Below are 22,453 nucleotides of genomic sequence, written 5' to 3'. Positions count from 1 at the left end.
AATTATTTTGACACAATTGTTATCGTGTAGAAAACTATGGTTTTAGTGGGTAGGCTTGAGTTGGATATTGCAATTTTTCTTTCCTCTCTGAATGCTACAGAGTCCTTTTTAGTGTTGTGAGAATGGCAATCCTAGGATAACTTTACATATTACAGATGGGGTTGGACAAGGTAGTTAAATTAGTTAAACAACCTACATATGGGGGAAAAATGCCCCGGGAATTTATTGCAGATAAGGCATGCACATCAGAGAATTTTAACTCACAGCTCAGCTCAACACGTATGAAGTCCCTGATTCCCAGATTCTCCAGAAAGACGCCGGAGGGAGCGCTGGTCTTGAAGAGGAAGGAGATGTCGCCACTCAGCTCGCTGTGAAACGTCGGGAAGTGGAGGTAGGAAGTCTCCGTAGCGAAAAAGGCAGCATTCCAAAAATTCTCTGAGGGGTGAAACATATTTCAATCATGAACTGATATTATTGTCACAGTCTATAGTCTGATATACAGTTTGGAATCCAATTGACAAGATTCCAATATATCTGTCATAGAAAAAATAAAGAAATAAAAATGAAATTAGTTATGTATATTCCAATGCTTAAATTCAGGCTTTTCCTTTCGCCATTTTCTATTCCTAATGTAAGATTGGTCAAATCTAACTTTTCAACTTGTCCCTAATGTTTTTCACTTACCGTATTTTCACGACTATAAGGTGCACCGCATTATAAGGCACACCCTCAATGAATGACAATGTTTCCATATATAAGGCGCACTGTATTATAAGGTGCACTGTCTATTTTGGAGAAAATTTAAGACTTTCAAGTGCGCCTTATAGTCGTGAAAATACGGTAATTGCTATTGACTTACAGGTATGAAGCGCTCAATACACAGTCACCTCTAGAGCCAACCATTGTTGATGTTTTGGATTTTATAGTATAAAATCTTGCAGTAGGGGAGAAATTATATGATGGAAGATTTTGTAAACTAAGATGGCATCTGCATATTTAACAGTATTGTTTCAGTTCAGGCGTTTGTGTTTTTTTTAATATCCGACAGTGGTGGTTTTTGGTTTTTGGTTTTCTGTCTTTTCCATATATAAGGCGCACTGTCTCTTTTGGAGAAAATTTAAGACTTTTAAGTGCGCCTTATAGTCGTGAAAATACAGTAGTTTTCCTTTTCCTACATTTGGAGTCGGAATCTTCTTTTGACAAAAGCAGCCGGTCAATTCATTTATGTATTCAGCTCCTTCCAAATCTTTGATTGGGACTTCAGAGGCCTTTCTCAGTTTCTTTATTTTCTGTTTATTCCATTCCTGACTTTTTCCCCCTTTTGTATTCTATGATTCAGTTAGTAGAGCCTCTTCCTATCTTTTTTTGATACATTTTTCCAACTCTTTTTGACAATTTTTCAATTGAACTCTTCTTTTGTGGCACTCTGTCAGGCTTCTATGCTCTGACTTCTGCATTCATAATCCTAATTAAGATAAATTCTTTACACATTTCTTTTGTTTAAATGAATACCCTTGCTGTTAAAGTGCAATTTTTCCCTTCTCAGATATGTATACATATTACTTTTGTGATTTGGTTGTATAAAAAAGAGAATACACCTTTGGACTTAAGTGTTTTACAATGGTGAGTGACCATACGTGAGAATCAAACCTTGCACCTTATGGTTCAGGGTGAGTGCTTAACCACATATGTCAAATCTCCATCCCATGTGACTACAATTGACTAATGAATGAGTTTTTCATCTCGTTTCTCCATTGTGCGCATGACTAAATTATTTCCATAGGCGACCGGACTTACTGTCACCATGGCAACGTAGCGGCCCGACCCGGTAGGCGGCCTCTGAGCCGGTCCGCTTCACATCACCCAATACGAGAGTGCGAACAGGAAGACTTTCCTTGTGGGTCAGCAAACCCGAGTCCTCAACCCTGTAGAAAGGAAAATATATTGTATCATAATTACATTAACCGCTTTATTATTCATGCTAAGCATGTCATGCATGTCTGGATTAATATATTCCAGGACCAAAAAAGGAAAACTTGTATAAGATATTTAGCCACTAGAAATATGTATTTTGAGAAAAGGCAGGCAATTGTAAAGCAGAAGCACTCGCAATGTGAATAAAACATAAGAGGCTGCATAGAGCAAATGCGCACAACGCAGTCTAATCATAAAACATAGATGCTGTGTTAGTTTTGAGACTGAAAAATGTTTTACCCTATTAGGGGAAAAACCTTGACATGAATTGTAAGGAAGCTGTACACAGAAAATGTACAATGTTTGAAATGTATTTGCATAATTTAGCATGTTTAGAGTGAGACTATATATATATATATATATATATATATATATATATATATATATATATATATATATATATATATATATATATATATATATATATATATATATATATATATATATATATATATATATATATATATATATATATATATATATATATATATATATATATATATATATATATATATATATATATATATATATATATATATATACATACATACATATACATATATATATATATATATATATATATATATATATATATATATATATATATATATATATATATATATATATATATATATATATATATATATATATATATATATATATATATATATCAAATAATATTCTCATCTTTTTTTGTGTTTTGTACAGATTTTATTCATGATCAGTATAATTTTACCAAATAAAAAAAATGTTTTGGGTGTAGTATTTGGGATCAAGAATGGTTGGAACTATTTAAAAAAAAAATTCCATGTAAAATGCGTCTCTACTTTGCGAAAATCCAAGTTACTAAAGCATTTCTTGAACAACTTTTGTAAGTAAAGGTGGCCCCTTTAGTAAGTGTCATAAAAAAATGTCTTCAACTAATTCTCCTATTCTCAATATTGGAGGTGAAGTACCATTGCGCACTGTCAGCATCACAGTTGCAGTAATGTTTGGGGTCCAAGCAGTCTCCCTCCAGGCCACATGCACACTGCTGGCTGCCCGGTTGAGCCCCAGCCCAGTAATTCTGGCGTTCACCCGGTGCCAAGCCCCCCATCCACCAGCTCAACGGGGAGCCCTCTGGAATACAAGATGAACAACAATTAACATGTAAATAGCCAACATTCTTTCTGACTCCTTTTTCACAACAATTTAAACTTATTCATCAGACTTTTTTTTCTGAAATTTAACAAGGCTTTTCTTTACTCCACTTTATTTTCGTAATTTCTTCTTGTCACTTTCCAGACACTTCTCGTATAAGTTTGACATTTAGGCTATGCTTTTTCAGAGTCATACTTTTGAAAACTCTTGGTTTTAAACGTCAATCCTACTCTGTCTGTTTCAAACTCCTCATTAACAAACAGTCATTTTTAATCACATCTTTTAGGACTCTTCGATCTCGACTTTTTTAACTGCAAAATATTTCATCAATGGCATTGGTTCTCACCTGGTGTGTTCAGGAGACGTGACTTCCTGCAGCGGTAGGCCATTTCCTGTTGGCAATGGTCTGATTGGCCAATGATAGCCTTCAGCTGCTCATCACTAGCAGAGTAGTTTATCTGCACATAGTGCAGACTTTCTCCACTAGACGGCAGCACTGGTGTCAACTCCGAGTTGTTGTGGCGCATCTCCATCCAAGTATTCTCCTCTGATGCAGAAAATGGAGGATAAACTACATTGATAATTATTATCCAAACATATGTATGTCACCTGTCATATTGCAGTAAACCAGTTGCGGTTTGATGGGTCCGCTGCCATCCACATCGATGTAGAAATGTCCTGATGTGTTCCCGTTGTGTTTATAGGCTTCGCAGGATTGTTCGTACACCGCTATGAGAAAAATATCTCGAAGTCAACATTTATTTTGAAGGATCTTTCTTTAACCCAACCTATGTATTCCCTAAATATGGAAAACTTTGTATACAAGATTTTTTCATGTTTTTCTCAATCCAACATGTTTAAATATGTGTGAACATACCCATTTTGTGAAAGTTGTGTATTTAATTCATTTTAAGCAAACACACAGATTCTTATTGCTAATAGGAAAGGCAAAGGCCAAATCCTTTCAAAAGATGTAATTAGTTTCACCCATTCCACGCAAATTAAGGTCACAGAATATGTGTTGCCGTTATTGGGAAAATCCACTCACAGGGGCTGGAAACCACACTCATATCTTCTTTTTTCAATTATATTATAGTAATTTGTTTTCATTGTTTTTTTTTTAATTTTTAGGGTAAATAAACCCAAACAACCATTTGTGTACACATTCATACCCATGGACAACTTGGAGTGTTCAATCAGCCTACCATGTGTATTTTTTAACTGGAAGACATTACTGTTAAATATGCAAATGCCATCTTAGTTTACAAAATCTTCCATCATATAGCTCCTACCCCACTGCAAGATTTTATACAAAAAAAATCCAAAACATCAACAATGGCTGGCTCTAGAGGTGACTGTGTAGTGAGTGCTTCATACCTGGAAGTCAATAGCAATTACCGTATTTTCACGTCTATAAGGCGCACTTAAAAGTCTCACATTTTCTCCAAAATAGACAGTGCGCCTTATATTTGGAAAAAATGTCATTCATTGAGGGTGCGCTTTATAATGCGGTGTGCCTCATAGTCGTGAAAATACTGTACTTCTTGTTGACATTAAAGACTTATGAGTTGGCGGTCACTCCAATTATTTTGGGCTGCGCAAAGTGACTTACAAAGAAATATAGGAGCTGATCCACATGATATGCTGCAGTTTGCTGACTTTGCTTGTGCTTGCAGGGCCAATCATTTATATATTTATTTATTTGCTGTTTTTTTTTTTCTTTTAGAAGACTGGCCATGCAGTGACTCACAGCTGTGGCAGGTGGCGCCTCCATAGCCGCTGTCGCTGCAGTTGCAGTGGAACCTAATCCATGATTGAGTGCAGTGCCCACCATGCTCGCAGCGACTTGGAGAACATCTGATAATAAAGTGGGAGGGGGGAAAAAAGGTAGAACTTATTGATGTGTGTTCAGGGTCAAAGTAAAGTTGCAAAAGTGTGAAAAAAAACAACGGGACTGCTCACCCTTGAGCTGAAGTTTCACCGCCGTTCAATATTCTACTTGAATTTTAATTTGACTTGAGTCAATTGGACTATGGAAAAAGTTTAATGACGTTTTGTTCCTGACACTAAGAATATTGCCGAGAAGGTGTAATAATAAGCTCCCGTGGAGTATGACTACCATGCTGACCTGCTGTTGAAAAGCGACATTTTCCACCTGACTTGCATTCAATTCAATCAGTGCGCTCAACGAGCGTATGCCGCTGAGCGCCAAGCGCAAACAACACCATGGATGCAGAAATTGAGAAGTCGTGACCTCGGCGAGGAGTCCAGCTCGCTTCGTTAAGCATTGGCTCATTTCACTCACGACACGTTTCCAACCGAGTTTTTCTTTAACGCCTGACAGGCTTGATAATTGTTGCGAACGTGGCGTTGATTGAGCGAAAATTCGCCAGCCAGACCAAGCTAAACCATTTGTTCTGCTTCGACGGCATCATTTCGTATTATGTTAGCGCTCTGATTCCTAGTCTAAGGCCATATTAACCATAGGTGGTTTTAGCAATACTATTGTAATAGTTTTTTTTCAAAATGTGTACACTAGATAGTCATAATTCCGCCCTAGGGATTCAATCTAGCCAAAAAATACGAAGAAATCCGGGAATAAATAGAATAGATTGCTTAAAATGTATAAATGTTACCCAAGATGTATGTAGATTATGGATGTTGATCATTTTTTCTGTGTTTTTAGTTCAAAAATCATTTTGTAAAATCTAAAAATAAATACAAAAAGCTAAAATAAACATTGTTTTAGATCTATTAAAAAAACGGAACATTCAGGGCTTTTAATCCAGTTCTTTTAATCCATTTATAAAAAAAATAAATTCGAAATATTATATTATATTATATAAAATGGTCCGGCCAACGTGAAATCGGTGAAAAAAGTTTGGTAATGTAAATAGATTATGGATCAAACTTTATAGAAGTAAAAAACATCTATGAATATGCTGTAAATATGATGTGTAATTGTATTGAATGACACATTTAAAAACTGACCTGTCAATGATTCCACACATGTCAATCAGGAGGTCACTATAGTTTCCCAGCATCCTTTGCTGCACAAGGATGAGATCCACTTGTTGGTGATCCAGAGTTATCTGGCGAAGGCAACCCTGGAAAGAGGCAAAAGGATTTCTGCAGGCCTCCTGGCTCCCTTCCTCTGCCGGACAACCTCCAAAAAACAAAAATATGAAGTGTTACGGAATATAAGGTTAAAGAACATCATTAGACATACACCTACCACCGAAGAAGAGATCCTTCTCAGTGACAATGGAGAAAGAAGGATTGGAGTGAGCCGTGTGGTCATTATCTACAGCAATGTTCAGGTGTCCTCGCCTGGAGTTCAGATCCACTGAATGCCACTGACCATCATCAAGACCAGAACCTGACACAAATGCATCCTAATGAACATCTAGTCTGCCTCTCATTTTCACATTATTTTGTAGTAAACAGTAAACATAAGATGGATTGGTTTGACCAGAAGCTCTGATTAAAAACCGAAGAAATACTTGTCATGTCCACCATAAAAAAACGGAATAGTACCAGTGTTGTACAAGTTAAAACTTAAAAAAATATGGTATTACAAGATGCACCTTCAATAGCTGACCTATTTTAAAACGGTTCCCATAAATAAGACTTACTGCGTTATAAGGTGCAGTCGGTGTAAAAAGACGTGAGGGATTGGTACAATAAGGTTTAGGGACGATGTGAGAGTGCTGCCCGTGTTCACTTGAATAAAAGGCAATTGTGTTTTTTCACAATGTGTCTCACGTGCAGAGAGAAGTAAATATAAAGATATTTCATTTGGTAACGCGGTAAACGCTTATACAGTAACGATAGCGCTGTTAAAGATTTAAACAGTTTAGTTATATAATGCATGTAACACTGTTACTATGAAGACCCGAATAATAGTAGGCACCGGAATAATAGTAGGCAGTGGAAAATTCCAAAAATAATGAATATTAGTAGTAGTAGTACTATTATTCCGGTGCCTACTATTATTAATTCATTTGGAATTTTCCACTCGCTACTATTATTCCAGTGCCTACTATTATTCGGGTCTTCATAGTAGTTCCAACATTGGTTAGTATACATACTGATTCCTTAATATGTCGATAATGCTCAATAAAAAAAATCTTTTTCGCTATATGCCCCATTCTTACTTGCTATTGAACTTGCCTGTTAAACTAGTACATTAAAAAGAAACCAGTCAAGCTTAGAATCAATGTCAAAGCCCCTTTAGCTTATTGTCTAGTATTTGATTGACATCCCTGATAGCAAGTCGGATCTCATTTTTGTATCATTCATAACACATGGAGCATATCCAACCTTGTCAGTCAGTGCAAAATACCGGTTGTGTGCAGTAAATAGAAGAATCAAGTCAAACAGAGAAAATGTACTATTTAACACAGTATGGGGGAACAATTCTTTCCTACACAACTTCATTTAGGCACTTTCACAATTTACACGCCATGAAATTCTTGATAACGAGGCAATGTGAACATTTGAAACAAACACGTCACACGCTCTCTGATACAAGATGATCATAATGATCATAATTGATGATCATGATTATCATAATTGACGTTGCGCCCACCCCTGGCTGACGCCAATGAAAGATAATCTCCGTTGCCCTGAACACAGGGACGCACACATTCTTTTGACCAATCCAAGATGACGACGTCAATCAGATCCGACACCCCGGCACTGGTTGCCAGGGCCATTATTATTCTTTGTCCGTTATCGACATGGAATAAATTGTCAATGCTTTGAAAAGTATAGTTGTTAAACCTTTTTTCTATTTTAGATTATTAAAGTTAGTATTCGAGGGGTGAAAACAGAATGCATGGCGTCTCACATCATCAACTCTAGTCAATGAATTATTTAAAAAAAAGGAATCTGTATTCCACTAAAATAAATAGGGAGTGACCAAAAATCTAAAAGACGAAAAGGATGAGTCAATGTTAAGGAGGCAACAAAACATTAAAAGTTTAAGAGATGCAAGATTTTTACCAAACATCAACAAATTCATACTCAGTCTAAATGTAAGCTACATAAACCTACGTAACTTCTGATTTCTCAACATTTCTCTCCATCATGAGTAAACTGAAATTCAAACACCTATCTTGATCTTTCACTCAAAATCTGTGCTGACCTCAAATTCAAAGCATGTCCATCCACAAACCGAAATTTTATAGAAAACCCATGTGATACAATTTATCATGCCAACCTACACAAATACATTCTCAGTAATTCTACAACTTCATATGGATAACATAACGTACCATATTTTTCACGTATGTCACATTCTTACCTAAAATTGGGTTTGTGATTTGTACATACAATTAAAAAGGGGGACAATTTTTTACCTTTAATACACGTTCCCATCATTTTGGGTTGTAAAATAGGGGAACTTCCAGACTGTGAATTAACTCTGTACTGACCTGCCTTGAGTTCCAACAGGACCCTGCCAGCCTTCTGCACCAGCAGCCTGAGCCGGGCATCGTTCAGATAGAGCCAAACTCCGCCACCTTGCCGAGGGAGCTGGAAAGTGAGCAGCAACCCATCCCGGTTCCATGTCCGGAACTGGAGCGCCACCGACATCCCCTCCGCAGTCGCCGATGCCGCCCCGGGTAATTGGAGGAAGCCCCGGGGCCCGGGGAAGGTGGCAGCCACGGCAAGAGTCTGGTGGGCACATGTGAAGGTGACATTGCCCTGTGAATAAAAAAAAGGATGAATATTAATCAACTGTAGAGGTAAGGAGGGGCGGGGGCGTGTCTGTGTGACCGTTGGGTCACTGTGGTCCTCATCAGCAAGTCTCCTTAAACGAGACATTAACATAACTAGGAGTGGCCAATAGCATTTGCAAAGCAAAACGAGACAAAGTCAAGTGAAGGACGGATTGTTGGTGGTGCGATGCAATGTGATGACAATACTAAATGGATTCATCTTCAAATCTAATGTCACAAAGGTTTTTATTGTATTTCACCACCATTTCACTCCACAAACAAAACTGGCAGCGATTTTGTTGCGTTTGCTCTTTTCACTTTGTCTGTCCCTTGCTAAGTACTGTTTAATATCTAAGTACTGTTTAATATCTAAGCACTGTTTTATATCTAAGTACTGTTTAATATCTAAGCACTGTTTAATATCTAAGTACTGTTTAATATCTAAGTACTGTTTAATATCTAAGTACTGTTTAATATCTAAGTACTGTTTAATATCTAAGTACTGTTTAATATCTAAGCACTGTTTAATATCTAAGTACTGTTTAATATCTAAGTACTGTTTAATATCTAAGTACTGTTGAAACCAGCTCTCAAAATTATATTCATCAGAGTTTAATATTTAAATATCTACAGTTTTAAACAGTACTTAGATATTAAACTCTCTCTCATGAATATAATTTCGAGAGCTGGTTTCAACAACTCTCTTTCACCATTTGACCAGCGACCAAACGGGACCAAAAGACCGGGGGCCAAAAGACCGGCGGCCAAAAGACCGGCGACCAAACGTCCGAGCACCCACACAGGAAGTCCACAAGGTGGGGACCTTCTGCAGACCGGGACTGAGGTTACCGCACGGTTCCGCAGTAGTCTGGAGGTTTTAAAGATCATCTTCCTTGCCTAGATCCTCCTAAGGAAGCATATGGTAGTAACATATACGGTACATTTGGTCTACAGATAATTAAGCTTACATATTTGGGTCACCGTGCTAATTGGCAGCACTCTGAACTGGTGCCGTGTTCATTAAGTTCTAAGTCAACTAGTTAATTTTCCCATCATTAAACATAAATCCTTTGAAGTTGGACAACGAGCAGCGATTGATCATGTGTCAGCTCTTGTAGCTAAAATGGATTGAACTTGTATAGACGTCGATGACATTAAATGGGTTAATTGCCGTTTACTTGCTTTATGTTTTGCTTATTACTGCTTGTTTGTTCTTTTTACTCTGTATCACCAGATCAAAGTAAGCTGGTATGTCAGATGGTGTTATTGATTTGTGTTCTCCATCGTGCGCACTCTGCATGATCCTTCTCAAACTAAGTAGAAGAAAATGTTATTGCCATCGTCATCTTTTGTTATTGCTTTTTGTTGACTCCCCTAGCAGAAGTTATGTTATTGCCATTGTTTCCTTTTGCCATTGTTTTTTATTGTCTCTTTAATCTGCCTACGCTCACACACGACATATAAAGGATTGTTGTAGTATAGTTGAATGTGTTCGAGTTCATGCACATACACATTCACTTTTTTCTTTAGGGAGATCATCACTTGAAGAGCCTCCATTGGACCGTTAACAGCATGCAAATAGCTCCATTTTCTACCTTCAGTATTCATCATTTTCAGGGAAACCTTTTAGTCAGAAGACTCCCCTGTGTCTGAATTTTTAAAACGCAAGGAAGCTCCCAATGTCTAATATAGAGTCAGTATTTTATGCAAGAGATTCCTTATTTGCCACAGCTCATTTATGATAAAAAGTCACAACTGTGATAAACATCTATAAATCAATGTATTTGAACGCTATTGGACGATAGTGAGAAGCTGACAAAAAAAACATCCACGCAAATTTCGAAACCTTTCAACTCACTCAATGCTATGCCGGCGATTGGCGTCCAATACATCTAAACTGGGAGGGTTGGCAGTGAATAATAATGTACCAGTCCTCCATGACTGCCGTCAATGGCACTGAAACATGTTAACTTACCGCTGCTCAAAAGGATTTGACATCCATAGTCAATAAAGGCAATCAGTAAAGAACGTGGACTCAAATGTTACTGAATAAATTTGAAGCTTATTAGCGGAAAAGGTTAAGAACACGATTGTTCATCCATTTGAAGTTTGACCTTATTCAAACTGACCATTACAGTGGTTTGGCGTTCACCACGCCTGGCCATGGCGATCAGGTTGTGCTTATTGTACGCGACGTTCTCCAGGCAGCCTTGGAATGTCCGGTCTGGAATGTTGGGAATTCCCCCAACACTTAACTGCACGGACACCAAAATTGAAAAATGTGATGCTTAAAACAAAGATAAAAAGGGAAAATAGCAGCAATAGTTTTTCAAGACCTGCTGGATGTGCCAGTGGTGGAAATTAGGCGGTAGCTCAACAGTCCGTGTGTGATGGTCAACGGTCAGGTTACATCGGGCGGCGTGGCATTCTACCCCAACTAGGTGCCATTGGTGGTCATCCAAGAGGCTGCCCAATGAGGCCAGATGCCTACGCCCTGCATTATTGGTCCTCGCTTAAGGATAGAGAAGAAAACATGTTATAAAAGGTAATTTTTCATTAGAAGAAGATACAAAACAATGAGTCGGTCAGAAATTTTCCAGATCCCATTTTGCAATTTATCCACGTTTTTCTTGACATTATTGTTTTTACAAGAAGTGGACCAGTGATTCATAAGAAGCAAAATGAGAGGTACTGCCCAACCAGAAGCTGAGTAAAATATTATTACCCTCAGAAAACCATACATTACAGTATGGTCTTCCACCTTTATGTGTACTTTTCATTCGACTATTGTTTCTATGTAGTGGCTAAGATCTTTAAATATAGCTAATGGTACAGTAATAGTATGAAAATCTTGAGCCAATAAAAATATAACATCACAAAATTTAGGTAGTCAGTGTAGTAAATTCATTTTGTCAATAGCCCTTCCTTTGCATTTGCTCATTTTTCAGATTGTTATCAACCTATCAATTGTGCCAACAAACAAATTATGTAAATAGACAAAATAATCAAAGGACAACGTGATCTGCACCTGTTGGCGAGCTCTTTGACAGCAATTTTGAGGAGTAGGACGGCACCCTACCGCATCCTGAAAAACTAACCCAAGTGATTTTTTTTCATTGTTACATCTTCTCTTTTAACTATTGTTCTTAAAATGCCAGATACTGCAACTCGTGAGTTTTACACTTGTTATCTGTGCGATTTGAGTCCTAAACGAAACAAAACGAAAGCACAACTTTCTGACGAGACATCAAATAAAGTTGAGAGAAAACTTTTGTTTATTCCACAGACAATATTTTCGCTCAGCAGGAGGTTGAAAATCGAGATGTCTCATCTCATCATTGTCTTCAACATCACAACAAGAAAAAGTTGAGATATGAAGCCACATATTCTGCCATTCCCACCAAACGTGAGACTTTATAAATCTTGGATGAGCGTCGGCGGCTCCAAATTAGCGAGACTGGGTTCCCCCAGGTACATCTCTGCCGGGAGAAGTAAGGAAGGAAAAGCTCCAGAAGAAGCTCGACGCAGGCGCTAAACATGTATCCAATGGTGTCGAGGGAGGCCGATGAGGGGGATGATTGACAAAAACATCTTCATCAAAAAATGACGAGGCGGGAGGTTGTCTCTCTGTCAACAACTTCTTTACAAGAGAGGGAATAAATATCTTGTTGGAATGCCTCTTTGTCAACAACTTATTTACAAGACATGGAAAAAATATTTTGTTGGACTGCATTATATTATGTCTTTATTTTTAATCATGGAAGAATAAATACTATTAATAGTAGTGTTAGAAGTAGCATTATTCAAAATGTTATAGTTGTGCAAGTCTTCTAAGTAGTTAATATTGTATTATAATTTTTACCCATGTGAAAAATAGTAGAATTGGGTGTAGAAATGGTAGTTATAGATGACGGAATATTATATAACAGTAAATGTATTATTGGTGGAAGTAATGGCTGCCAGTTCAAATCAACGGCAGCCAATGGGATAAGAGAAACAGAATCAATAGTTTCAATAATAGCATAGCATTAGTTGCAATAGGGATTTTGTGTATCGCAATGCAAATGTGTTGTTTTGTATAAGCATAAATAGAGAAAAAAAACATGAACTCCAAATGAATTTAGCCCAAAAGAGATAGAAAACACAAAAAGAGGAACTCTGGGGTCACAGCCTCCATTTGAGTCTAAAGGCAGAGACTTGTGATTGCATCAGATTAATATTGCGCATGAGGAATTTCACTGGCGCAAACCAAAAGTGGGGAAATGAAAACTCACAAGGGACTCAAAGCAATGCCTTCAAAACAATTACAGTAGAAAATAAAGCAAATATTGAATCTACTTCTAGGTCCAAATTAAACCCTTAAAATGACGTATAAATGAAGTTTTAGTCCAACTTTTAAAACCCTGCCATTTGTTTGAAGTCCTAGCTAGGCCTGTTGCCCTACTTGAAACATTAACCCTGACTTTAAAGTCTAATTCCTAACAAACTTGTTTATTTTATAAGGGAAAAAAAATAATTAAATCTGGAATTAAAATTGAAAGCCATCCTTCAAAGCCTTATAATGCTGGTTTAAAAATTTGATTTCAAACAGTAACCTTGACTTGGAAACATGACCCAGGCAAGTGAACCTGAAGCATAAAATTAAGCTTCAAATGACCTTGCACTTAGATTTATGTACGAATCCTGCTTAAAACCTCAATTAGAAATATCCACCCTTGAAACCAAAGTTATTCTTGTAATCCTATTTTAAGAACTTAATTTGATAACATAATATTGGCTGGAAAAGCAAATCATGAAACCAAAGCTTTACATAGAAACGCAAAACCAACATTGAAAATTCAAATCATGCTTTAAATCTTTAAACCATTATTTAAATGTCTCAACTTAACTTGAGACCATGATCTGATACTCACACAGCCTTGTAACTAATTTAAAAGTCAAACCTTGACTTGAAAACCTAACACGTAATCCTAAATTGAAACCCTAACCCTGGCTGGAAACCCTAGCCCTTGTTTTTACCTTGTTCTTCTATGATGGCCATGATGACTTTTCCCGCCTTGAGTTCCACACTGAACCCGAGTGGCGAGTCTCCTCGAGCATGTAGCAGCATCCCAGAATTTTTCAGACTCTTGAACTTCAACGAAACTTCCTCCTTTTCCTTTTCTGATGAACTCCTCGATGTGCCACTCCACGAGTACAAAACGACACCACCTTTGCCGTCCAATGACATCACATCAGAGGCTGAGGACCATAAATTGGTTAAGAACATTAGTTTGCTTATATATTTCTTGACTTATCAGAACTTTTCAGGCTGTTTTTGTTTGTCTGATATGGTGACGTAAAGATCTCGGAGCCAAGGACTTGAACTCTGACCCAGACATAAAAATCACAATTTCAACAATACCCATTAATGAAATATTCATTAACCCAAGACAGGACTTCAACCCTGAATTTGACAGCGGAACATTAATACTGGATTGAAAGACTTTTTTTTTTTTGGTTCATTTGCCTTCACATAAGGCATCAGCCTTAGATGCCGTGAAGCGTCCCCCTTATCGCTTACATTTTTAAAAAGCTTCACGGTCGCAGCGCCCGAGGGGTGAATGAACTAAACCCTACCCTTTTTCTATGAAAGCTATGAATATTATGGGGCTATCCTAGAATTCATATCTCTGCATCATCACATTGAAATGCGGACAATGCCTTTGGATTGGTAGAATGCTGTATCGTGATCCTCCATTATAAAAGGGGACAAAAGGGTATGATCCGATTATAGGGGAATTAGAATCCTAAACCTCCCTCATAAGGTCTATTTTGGGGGACTGGAAAGTAGGGCCAGTCAGGAAGAACAGTATGTTTTTTGTCTTGGCCAAGGAACAGTTGACCAGCTCTCCATGCTCACCAAAGTGCTCAACCAGTCAAGTACATGCATTTTATGGACTTGGGAGATAGTCTCCTAGCATGTACCCTGAAGACTACGTTGGAGGGTTGCTCCTACAGGTAATGTTTATTGGACTTCTTGATACGGTTCGGTCGTTGACATTCCAAACAGTAAGTAAGTTTTGTTTCCAGTAAGAGGTAGAACTAAGGATTAAAAGAAACTTTGTGCATCTGTTGATTGTAAACCTTTAGGTGGGACAACCAAAATTCAAATCCACCTGAGAAAAGGTGCGATACGATATATTCATTGACAACATTAAAAGTGGATCACTCACTGTAAGGACACCCGTAGACCTCCAGGCGCAGTCCGATCCGTCCATTGGGGTTCCAACCCGTGGGAAGCAGGCGCAGAAAGCGCGCAATTGCCGAATGCTGCAGCTTGTGCTGGACCACACTATCAGCGTTAATGTTGCCTGAAAAAGACTGAAGACATTTTTTTTTAAAACAACGTGTTTATTGAAATACTTTTTTAAAGGAATACATCATCTTCACATAATGTACATATATATGTCCCACAACATATGTCGACGTTTTTCTCTTTTCTGTTTGTGTGTCACAATACCATTTCCTCTGCCCCACATTTCCTTCAATTTAGTACGTATTCTAATGCTTTCCTGAGATCTATGTATCTATGTCCCAATAAATTTGTACAAACCTCAATTTCCTTCCCAATTATCCAGTGTACCACACCGAATAAAAACAGGTCACTCACAGTGGAAGCAGCTCATCCACCATTCTGTATGCATTATTAACAAGTAAAAAAGCTTGTGATAAATGTGATTATCTCAGTAGGATCCCTGTAGGCAACTGTAATGTACATTCTAATTCAGCTGCTAACAATGTTAAAGGTAGTTGTATTGTTGAAAGCAGGATGACCACTTGTTAATTAATATATACTTAGAATATGACTATAAAAATAATTATATAATTATAAAATAACATTGTGATAGTTGTATGTGTGCATGCATATATATGTATAATATATATATATATATATATATATATATATATATATATATATATATATATATATATATATATATATATATATATATATATATATATATATATATATATATATATATATATATATATATATATATATATATATATATATATATATATATATATATATATATATATATCTCCATATATATATATATATATATATATCTCCATATATATATATATATATATATATATATATATATATATATATATATATATATATATATATATATATATATATATATATATATATATATATATATATATATAGACTACATTTTTTAGGGAAAATAAGTATAAATCTAGTTCCACAAATCTTTTGTAAAACCTGCAATTACTTGTTGTTGTTGCATAATAATAAAAATGTTTTCCAGCAGCTTAATGGTGCTAAGAAAGCTAATCGATGGATACTTGCTGGAAGTGGTGGTATGTAAAAAACTCAAAGTTTATGTCCCACCGCTTGATATTGTCGAGTGCTGGACACTTGGAGCACTTGTAAAACATAAAATAAAACTACAGAGAAAAAGCTAACGGTGCATTTAATCCAGTGTTGCACTTGAACGAGTTCTATTAACAACAGTTAAATAACTTGTTCTATTGTTTTTTCTGATTTCTCTGTTTTGAAATTATCTAAAAAAAATCACTCATGGAATCTGAATTACCCAAGTCATTGAGGAAACAGAACAGAACTAGTTTGCACCCAAAAATAACTTTTTTTAAGCGTTCATTTTGATGTTTTCAGTTGTAAAACTACATTTACGTCACAGATCATTGTGGTGATGACCTCTCCCAAATGTTGAACATGAGCTGACAACTATTCCTTTTCAATTCTTTCATGTAAAATGGGTGATGCTTAATATAGGCTTCAATATGTGCATAAGTTATGTCCACATACCCCAATGCTGTCCTCTAATCGGTGTTGTTTCCAGTTGTGACCGGTGTCACTGAACATGAGTAAATAGGAGGTCAGCCAATCAGAGCTGCCATAGCGCCCCTGCGTGGATAGTGCCGTTACGGTGGTCCGCTCCCCGAGATCCACTTCCAACCATTGAGAAGAGTCTGAAGCCTGCGGTGACCAACCTCCTGCTCCTGTAAACAACACAAAGACACAGATAGGAATGGTAGAACTCTGACATTGAATTTGCCACCGTCCAATTTTGCAACCATTGGGTTAACTACGGTTTTCTCGATCACATATTTTTTTCTCCGAGTTCTCTTGGAGATCACGAGATCAGCCCAAAATACTCCTGGAATACTTTATTTTGTCCTAGACCTTTGCTCATAAATTGCCATTGAAAAAATATAGACATTATATTTATTTAAACTTGCAAGGCTGGTATGGAGTGATGATGTTTAACTTTCATTGATGGCAATAGACATCCAATCAAATCAATGGCAGATAATAAGGTAATACTTAAAACAAAATCCCTATGTCCAACACATCTTTTGTGTTTAAAGCAAATGTTAACAATGAAAATGTTTACTGGGAATGTGATGTTAAAGGGGCTGATAAAGTTATCTTTAATAACAAATTTCACGGCATTCTGTGATGTATACGTTTGAATAAACCAGGCCACATTTTCATTTGTCTTCGTAATGTCAACAGATGGTGAAACTCTGCCAAGTTCCTGACGATGGTTTTGTGAAAAACGTACCACCTTTTAATTCTCATACATTATTCGTACGCGACTGTCACGCCTGACTATGTAGTATTATCAGTCGTCTGACAAAATGTCGTCAGGATTTAAAAGCGTCGTCTGCAGGGACGGCTGGCGAGCTTATGTTCACAGAGCGTGTCCTTTTGTTTTCTTTGGCTGAATAAATGTTTCGCCGTCAAAGGTGCTCATGGACAAAAGCGACGATGGGTTGTCCTACACTTCACTTTGGCAAACTGATTGGCCTTGGCAGAGGTCCGCTCTGTTAAATTGCTTCCACCAAATGCAAAATTTGCCTTGTCAGCAGGATTTTACTAAGACCACAAAACCTAAAAAAAAAGACAGATATGGGAAATTACAATGCTATGAAAGAAAAGCTCTGTTTTTCCGAGTTCTTGCGGGATAATTGAGTTGTTTTTAAACAGTTAGTCGAAGTGTTGTCAGGCGCACGTTGTGTGTGACTTTGGTTTCAGATACAAACAGTTCTGTTTGCGTACATCTCACTAATTTGGCAAAACGGGAAAACGTAAATGTTGACGTGTGAACTTTGAAGGGCTAAAGGTCAAACACTAGTAAGTTATGGATGACAAGATGGAGAAGCGGACATGTCGACCTTTTGTGAAAACGGAGATATTAAAGGAAACTCTGGAAGGAAAAGCCTTACCAATTGCAATGAGGCAAGTCACAACAAGTCTCATTTGAGCATTATCATATTTTAGGGTATATAGGGGGAGTGGTTGGGTGAGAGGAAAGTATAAAGCATGCATAAGAAGATGTAGTATATAATTTAATAAGTATATTCAAGGCATGGTTACACATCAATTCCCATTTCTTTTGTTAATAAATTATTGATGGATTTCTCTGTATGATAGACGTTACCCAGTAGAGGGTCACAGGCTGTAGTAAACCACTTGTGATCATTCATCCTGTCAAGGGTCGTGGAGGGTGCTGGAGCCTATCCCAACTAACTATAAGGCATCAGGCAGGGGACACCCTAAACTGTTGGCAAGCCAGTCGCAGGGCACAAGGAGACAGACATCAATTCGCTCTTAAAATTAAAACCTAGGGGCAATTTAGAGTGTTCACCAAGGATACCATGCATGCTTTTGGAATATGGGAAGAAACTGGAGTAGCCAGAGAAAACCCACACAAGCCCGGGGAGACCATGCAAACTCCCCACAGTGAGAACCCACCTGGGATCGAGCCATCAACCCCAGAGCTGTGAGGCCGACACACTATTATTTTACGGATTTGAATTCTACATTTTAGCTGCCACATACATATATTAAAATGTCTCTTATTTCATTCCATTCGCACGCATGGTTATTTGTCAGGTTTATTTGAATTTCAAAGAAATCCAAAGTAGAAAGATCCCCTTTAAGCAGATGCCGCTCGACCTTCTGGTCAAGCGCACTTCGTCAAGCGTACCTTCAGAGTATATTATGCTGTCACTTTTCTCCAACACCTGACACCTCTCAATTTGTCCGTCGCGGCCTAGCGGAGCAAAGCCATCGGAACAAGGAACAATAACATGGGTGCAGATAGACGAACACCGAGATGACGATGAAGACAAGCGATAAGATAAACTCCGAGACGATGTCAGGCTGACCGGCTTCTTAATAATGCAGAGACATTCCAGCTGCTGGTGGAAAAGTAAATCGAGAGAGGGCATAGAAAAAGAAAAAAAGAAAAACACTGGTCGCCTACCTTCAATTAATCTTGCACATGTTCGTTAGTGTAGTAGTTATTCACTTGTCATTAAGCCTACAATTATTCCTATTGTTAAGGGTCCGTCTCCAGTTAATGCAATAATGTTATTACTTACAGCAGTCTAGTAATTTACTGTAGATTAGGGGTAGGGAACCTATGGCTCGGGAGCCATATGTGGCTCTTTTAATGGGTGTATTTGGCTCTCTGCGAACCTGTGTGGTAAAATATGGGAATTGCTGATGAGAGACTTAAGTCCTGAACGCACCAATGGGAGCATCACGCTGGAACTGTGGCGCCGAAACTATCTCTAGCGCCTCTTTAAATGATAATTATTTTTCATTAAATCATATTTTTTCTTCATTAGACTCTTCTGCATGCATCCTCTCATTGATACTCATTGATTAGCAACAGTGAAATAATATTCTCAAAAGAATTCAGATTTTTTTTACTTTCAAAGTGGTGACATAAATGATTTTGATCACATTTTCATGTATTTTTACTTTTAAATTCTAATTCTCTCAAGGAATGTTTGGAAATTTGAATTGTTTATGGCTCTCTTCGTCAAAAAGGTTTTACGACCCTTGCTGCAGATGGTATGTCGTTAGTGCCAACCATCTTATTTTTATTGGTGATTTTTTAGTTAGTCACTATTTTAGATAGCCGGTTAATTATTTCATTCCGTCTAGTCAGTAACATAAGTCATTCAGTCAACTGCTACTTGATTCACTGCCTTGAATCAAGTTGCAATTAAACTTTAATTATACTTTGAAATCCAAGTCCTTTAGAAGAAAAAAAAGCCATTAAGACAGAACAATTATTTTCTTGAAGTATGGATAATTGCGTTGGCATGGATGAGGGAAAGCCAGGAAGCACTCAGACATAAAGGGCACCATTAACATTTGGCACATGGCAGGCTTGCTATGATAGTGACACGTTAACTTTTACAGTCGTGAGCAATTAAAGCAAAATCATTCAAAAGAGATGTTTCATTCCAATTTGTAAAAGTGTCTTGATGGAAATGAGGAAACGCTTCAAAAAACAAGTGTGGGTTGTTCAGAATTGCACATTTACAAAAATCCTAAGAAGATCATTCATCCAACTTCATGATGTTTATCAACCGTGTCATTTACAATTTAGAGAGAAATTTCATTTGTGACACATTTTAATTTGCTACTTTGTTTGTCCTATTCCCGTAAATGAAGGACAACCATGTACTCTGTTAATTCTTTTCGGCAGTGTCTCAATATATTGCGTTAATATTGTTAACAATGTGCAATATTTTAGAATGTTTTTTTCTATTACCTTGCCTGCAAGTGACTTTTTAAATAACTTATTTATGTTTTTATTGGGAAACACACACTTTGTGGACTAGCACCTCTAATTTTGTTATACGCAGCTGCTGTATAATGACAACACAGGCTTTTGTCTTGACTTTGGTTACATTGTCCAGTCATTGAGTGATTAGCGCGTCAGCATCACAGCTATGGAGTCCTGGTTTCAAATCCAGGTTGGTCCACCTGTGGGGAGTTTGCATGGTCTCCCTCGGCCTGTGTGGGTTTCCTCCGGGTACTCCGGTTTCCTCCCACATTCCGAAGAAATGCACGGAAGGCTGATTGGACACATTAAATTGCGACCAAGTATGAGTGTGAGAGTAAATGGTTGTCTGTCTACTTGTACGCTGCGATCGGCAGGCCACCGATTCAGGGTGTCCCTCACCTCTGGCCCAAAGTCAGCTGGGAGAGGCTCCAGCACCCCCACGACCCTTCAAAAAAATGAATGAATGGTTGAGTTTTGTTTTCTTATCTAGTTCATGCTGTTCTGCTGAAGCTTGCTAATAATAACGCACTCTACCAGCAGCAGGCGTTCGAGCAAAGTCTGAGCAGCACCGAGCCTACTGTCGTTTGTTTATAGTTGTTGCAGGACATGATTAAAGGGGAGGCAGACAAACGAGAGAATTTGTGCTGCTAAAGTCAGCTGGGGGTAAAGAATCGCTGACAGGGAAAAAAGCTCATTTGGCTTCCTGACAGCAGGAGGGAGAATCTACGTTGATAAAACAGTGGTTTAAAAGTGGCGCAATCACCAAGGTGTCGCTCACATAATCTACGTTCTTTTGCGCTCCTCACCGCACACACAACAAATGAAACGCTTCATCTATTGATTTATGAGCTCGATTAAAAACCACACTGTGTCCCTGTGGGAAAGTAGAAGGGTCTTAACACTGACAATGTAACTGTGCGTTCTTATTGTACTGTTACATTGTTACTGTGGTTAATCATGTGTTTTGATACTGCAGTTTCTTGTTTATTTTGGTAATCACATAGCTAGTTAAATGTATGTATGTGTATATATATATATATATATATATATATATATATATATATATATATATATATATATATATATATATATATATATATATATATATATATATATATATATATATATATATATATATATATATATATATATATACATATATATATACATATATATATATATATATATATATATATATATATATATACCACCGCTAGTGTTATAAGAGTTGTTAAAGCGAAAAGTAAAAACGGCATTAATTTATTTGATAGTTTTTACATTTAACTCTTAATAGCAGTTTATTCATTTTTACACCTTTATGACATTTAACATTGTTCAAGACCTAGCGAATGCTTCAGCAACACTTCTCTATGACAAACGACACCAAATTACAACCCGCTGGCACATTTTACCGGGCTACATGTGCACTATCTGAATCTTAAAAGTCTAATGGACCGAACAGCTTCTGGAGCACATTAACAACCTGCTGAGGAGAGGTTTTTACAGGTAAAGAGACAGAGACATTTTTACAAGAAGGCTTTTATCTGCTGTGGGAAGCCGCAAGTGTCAGATCGATGTCGTCGCTAACGTCGCTTTGCCAGCACGTTCACTCCATTGGGCATCGGCGCCCTTGATTTGGATCCCCCAACCCTTTTTTTAGCTTGTTTAGCTCACCTCGCTTAGACAAAAATCAATTCCAACCTCCGGATCCAGCAGTTCCCCTTAATTTCCTTTATCACTCCTGCAACAACTCCACCACAATGAGTGCCAAGATGCACTATAGTACAAAGTTTGTTCTAGTATCTAGTATGGATATTTCAGAGGCCAGCAGAGAAGGCCTTGAAGGTCCAGACGGACCGCCAGTGATAAAACCTCAAATTCATATTAGGACGCTATTTCAAAACATTTCAAATTCCAATGACCTGAAAAAGTGTTGAATTTGCAACATTTCAAGGTCAAGTTGAGTTAACTCAAAAGCTATTCCTC

General features: G+C 37.3%; 1 protein-coding gene across 2 annotated transcripts in view; it reads right to left on the bottom strand.

The window, feature by feature from the left end:
- LOC144201775 (contactin-associated protein-like 4) overlaps positions 1-22,453 on the bottom strand; it is a 57,361-nt gene that overhangs the window by 19,688 nt on the left and 15,220 nt on the right. For both annotated transcript variants that reach the window (XM_077724539.1, XM_077724538.1), the window contains exons 3-16: positions 16,681-16,874; positions 15,053-15,200; positions 13,857-14,078; positions 11,174-11,349; positions 10,967-11,092; positions 8,553-8,823; positions 6,350-6,493; positions 6,106-6,280; positions 4,865-4,971; positions 3,724-3,843; positions 3,461-3,661; positions 2,931-3,093; positions 1,798-1,925; positions 265-435 (exon numbers count right to left, since the gene is read on the bottom strand). In XM_077724539.1, the coding sequence (XP_077580665.1) occupies positions 265-435; positions 1,798-1,925; positions 2,931-3,093; positions 3,461-3,661; positions 3,724-3,843; positions 4,865-4,971; positions 6,106-6,280; positions 6,350-6,493; positions 8,553-8,823; positions 10,967-11,092; positions 11,174-11,349; positions 13,857-14,078; positions 15,053-15,200; positions 16,681-16,874 (2,346 nt within the window). The remainder of the gene's footprint in view (positions 1-264; positions 436-1,797; positions 1,926-2,930; positions 3,094-3,460; positions 3,662-3,723; positions 3,844-4,864; positions 4,972-6,105; positions 6,281-6,349; positions 6,494-8,552; positions 8,824-10,966; positions 11,093-11,173; positions 11,350-13,856; positions 14,079-15,052; positions 15,201-16,680; positions 16,875-22,453) is intronic.

This window comes from Stigmatopora nigra, chromosome 9, assembly GCF_051989575.1.
Source record: "Stigmatopora nigra isolate UIUO_SnigA chromosome 9, RoL_Snig_1.1, whole genome shotgun sequence".
Lineage (NCBI taxonomy): Eukaryota > Metazoa > Chordata > Actinopteri > Syngnathiformes > Syngnathidae > Stigmatopora > Stigmatopora nigra.
The sequence above is the reverse complement of the archived record's forward strand: the minus strand, read 5'-3'. Positions and strand labels throughout refer to the sequence as shown.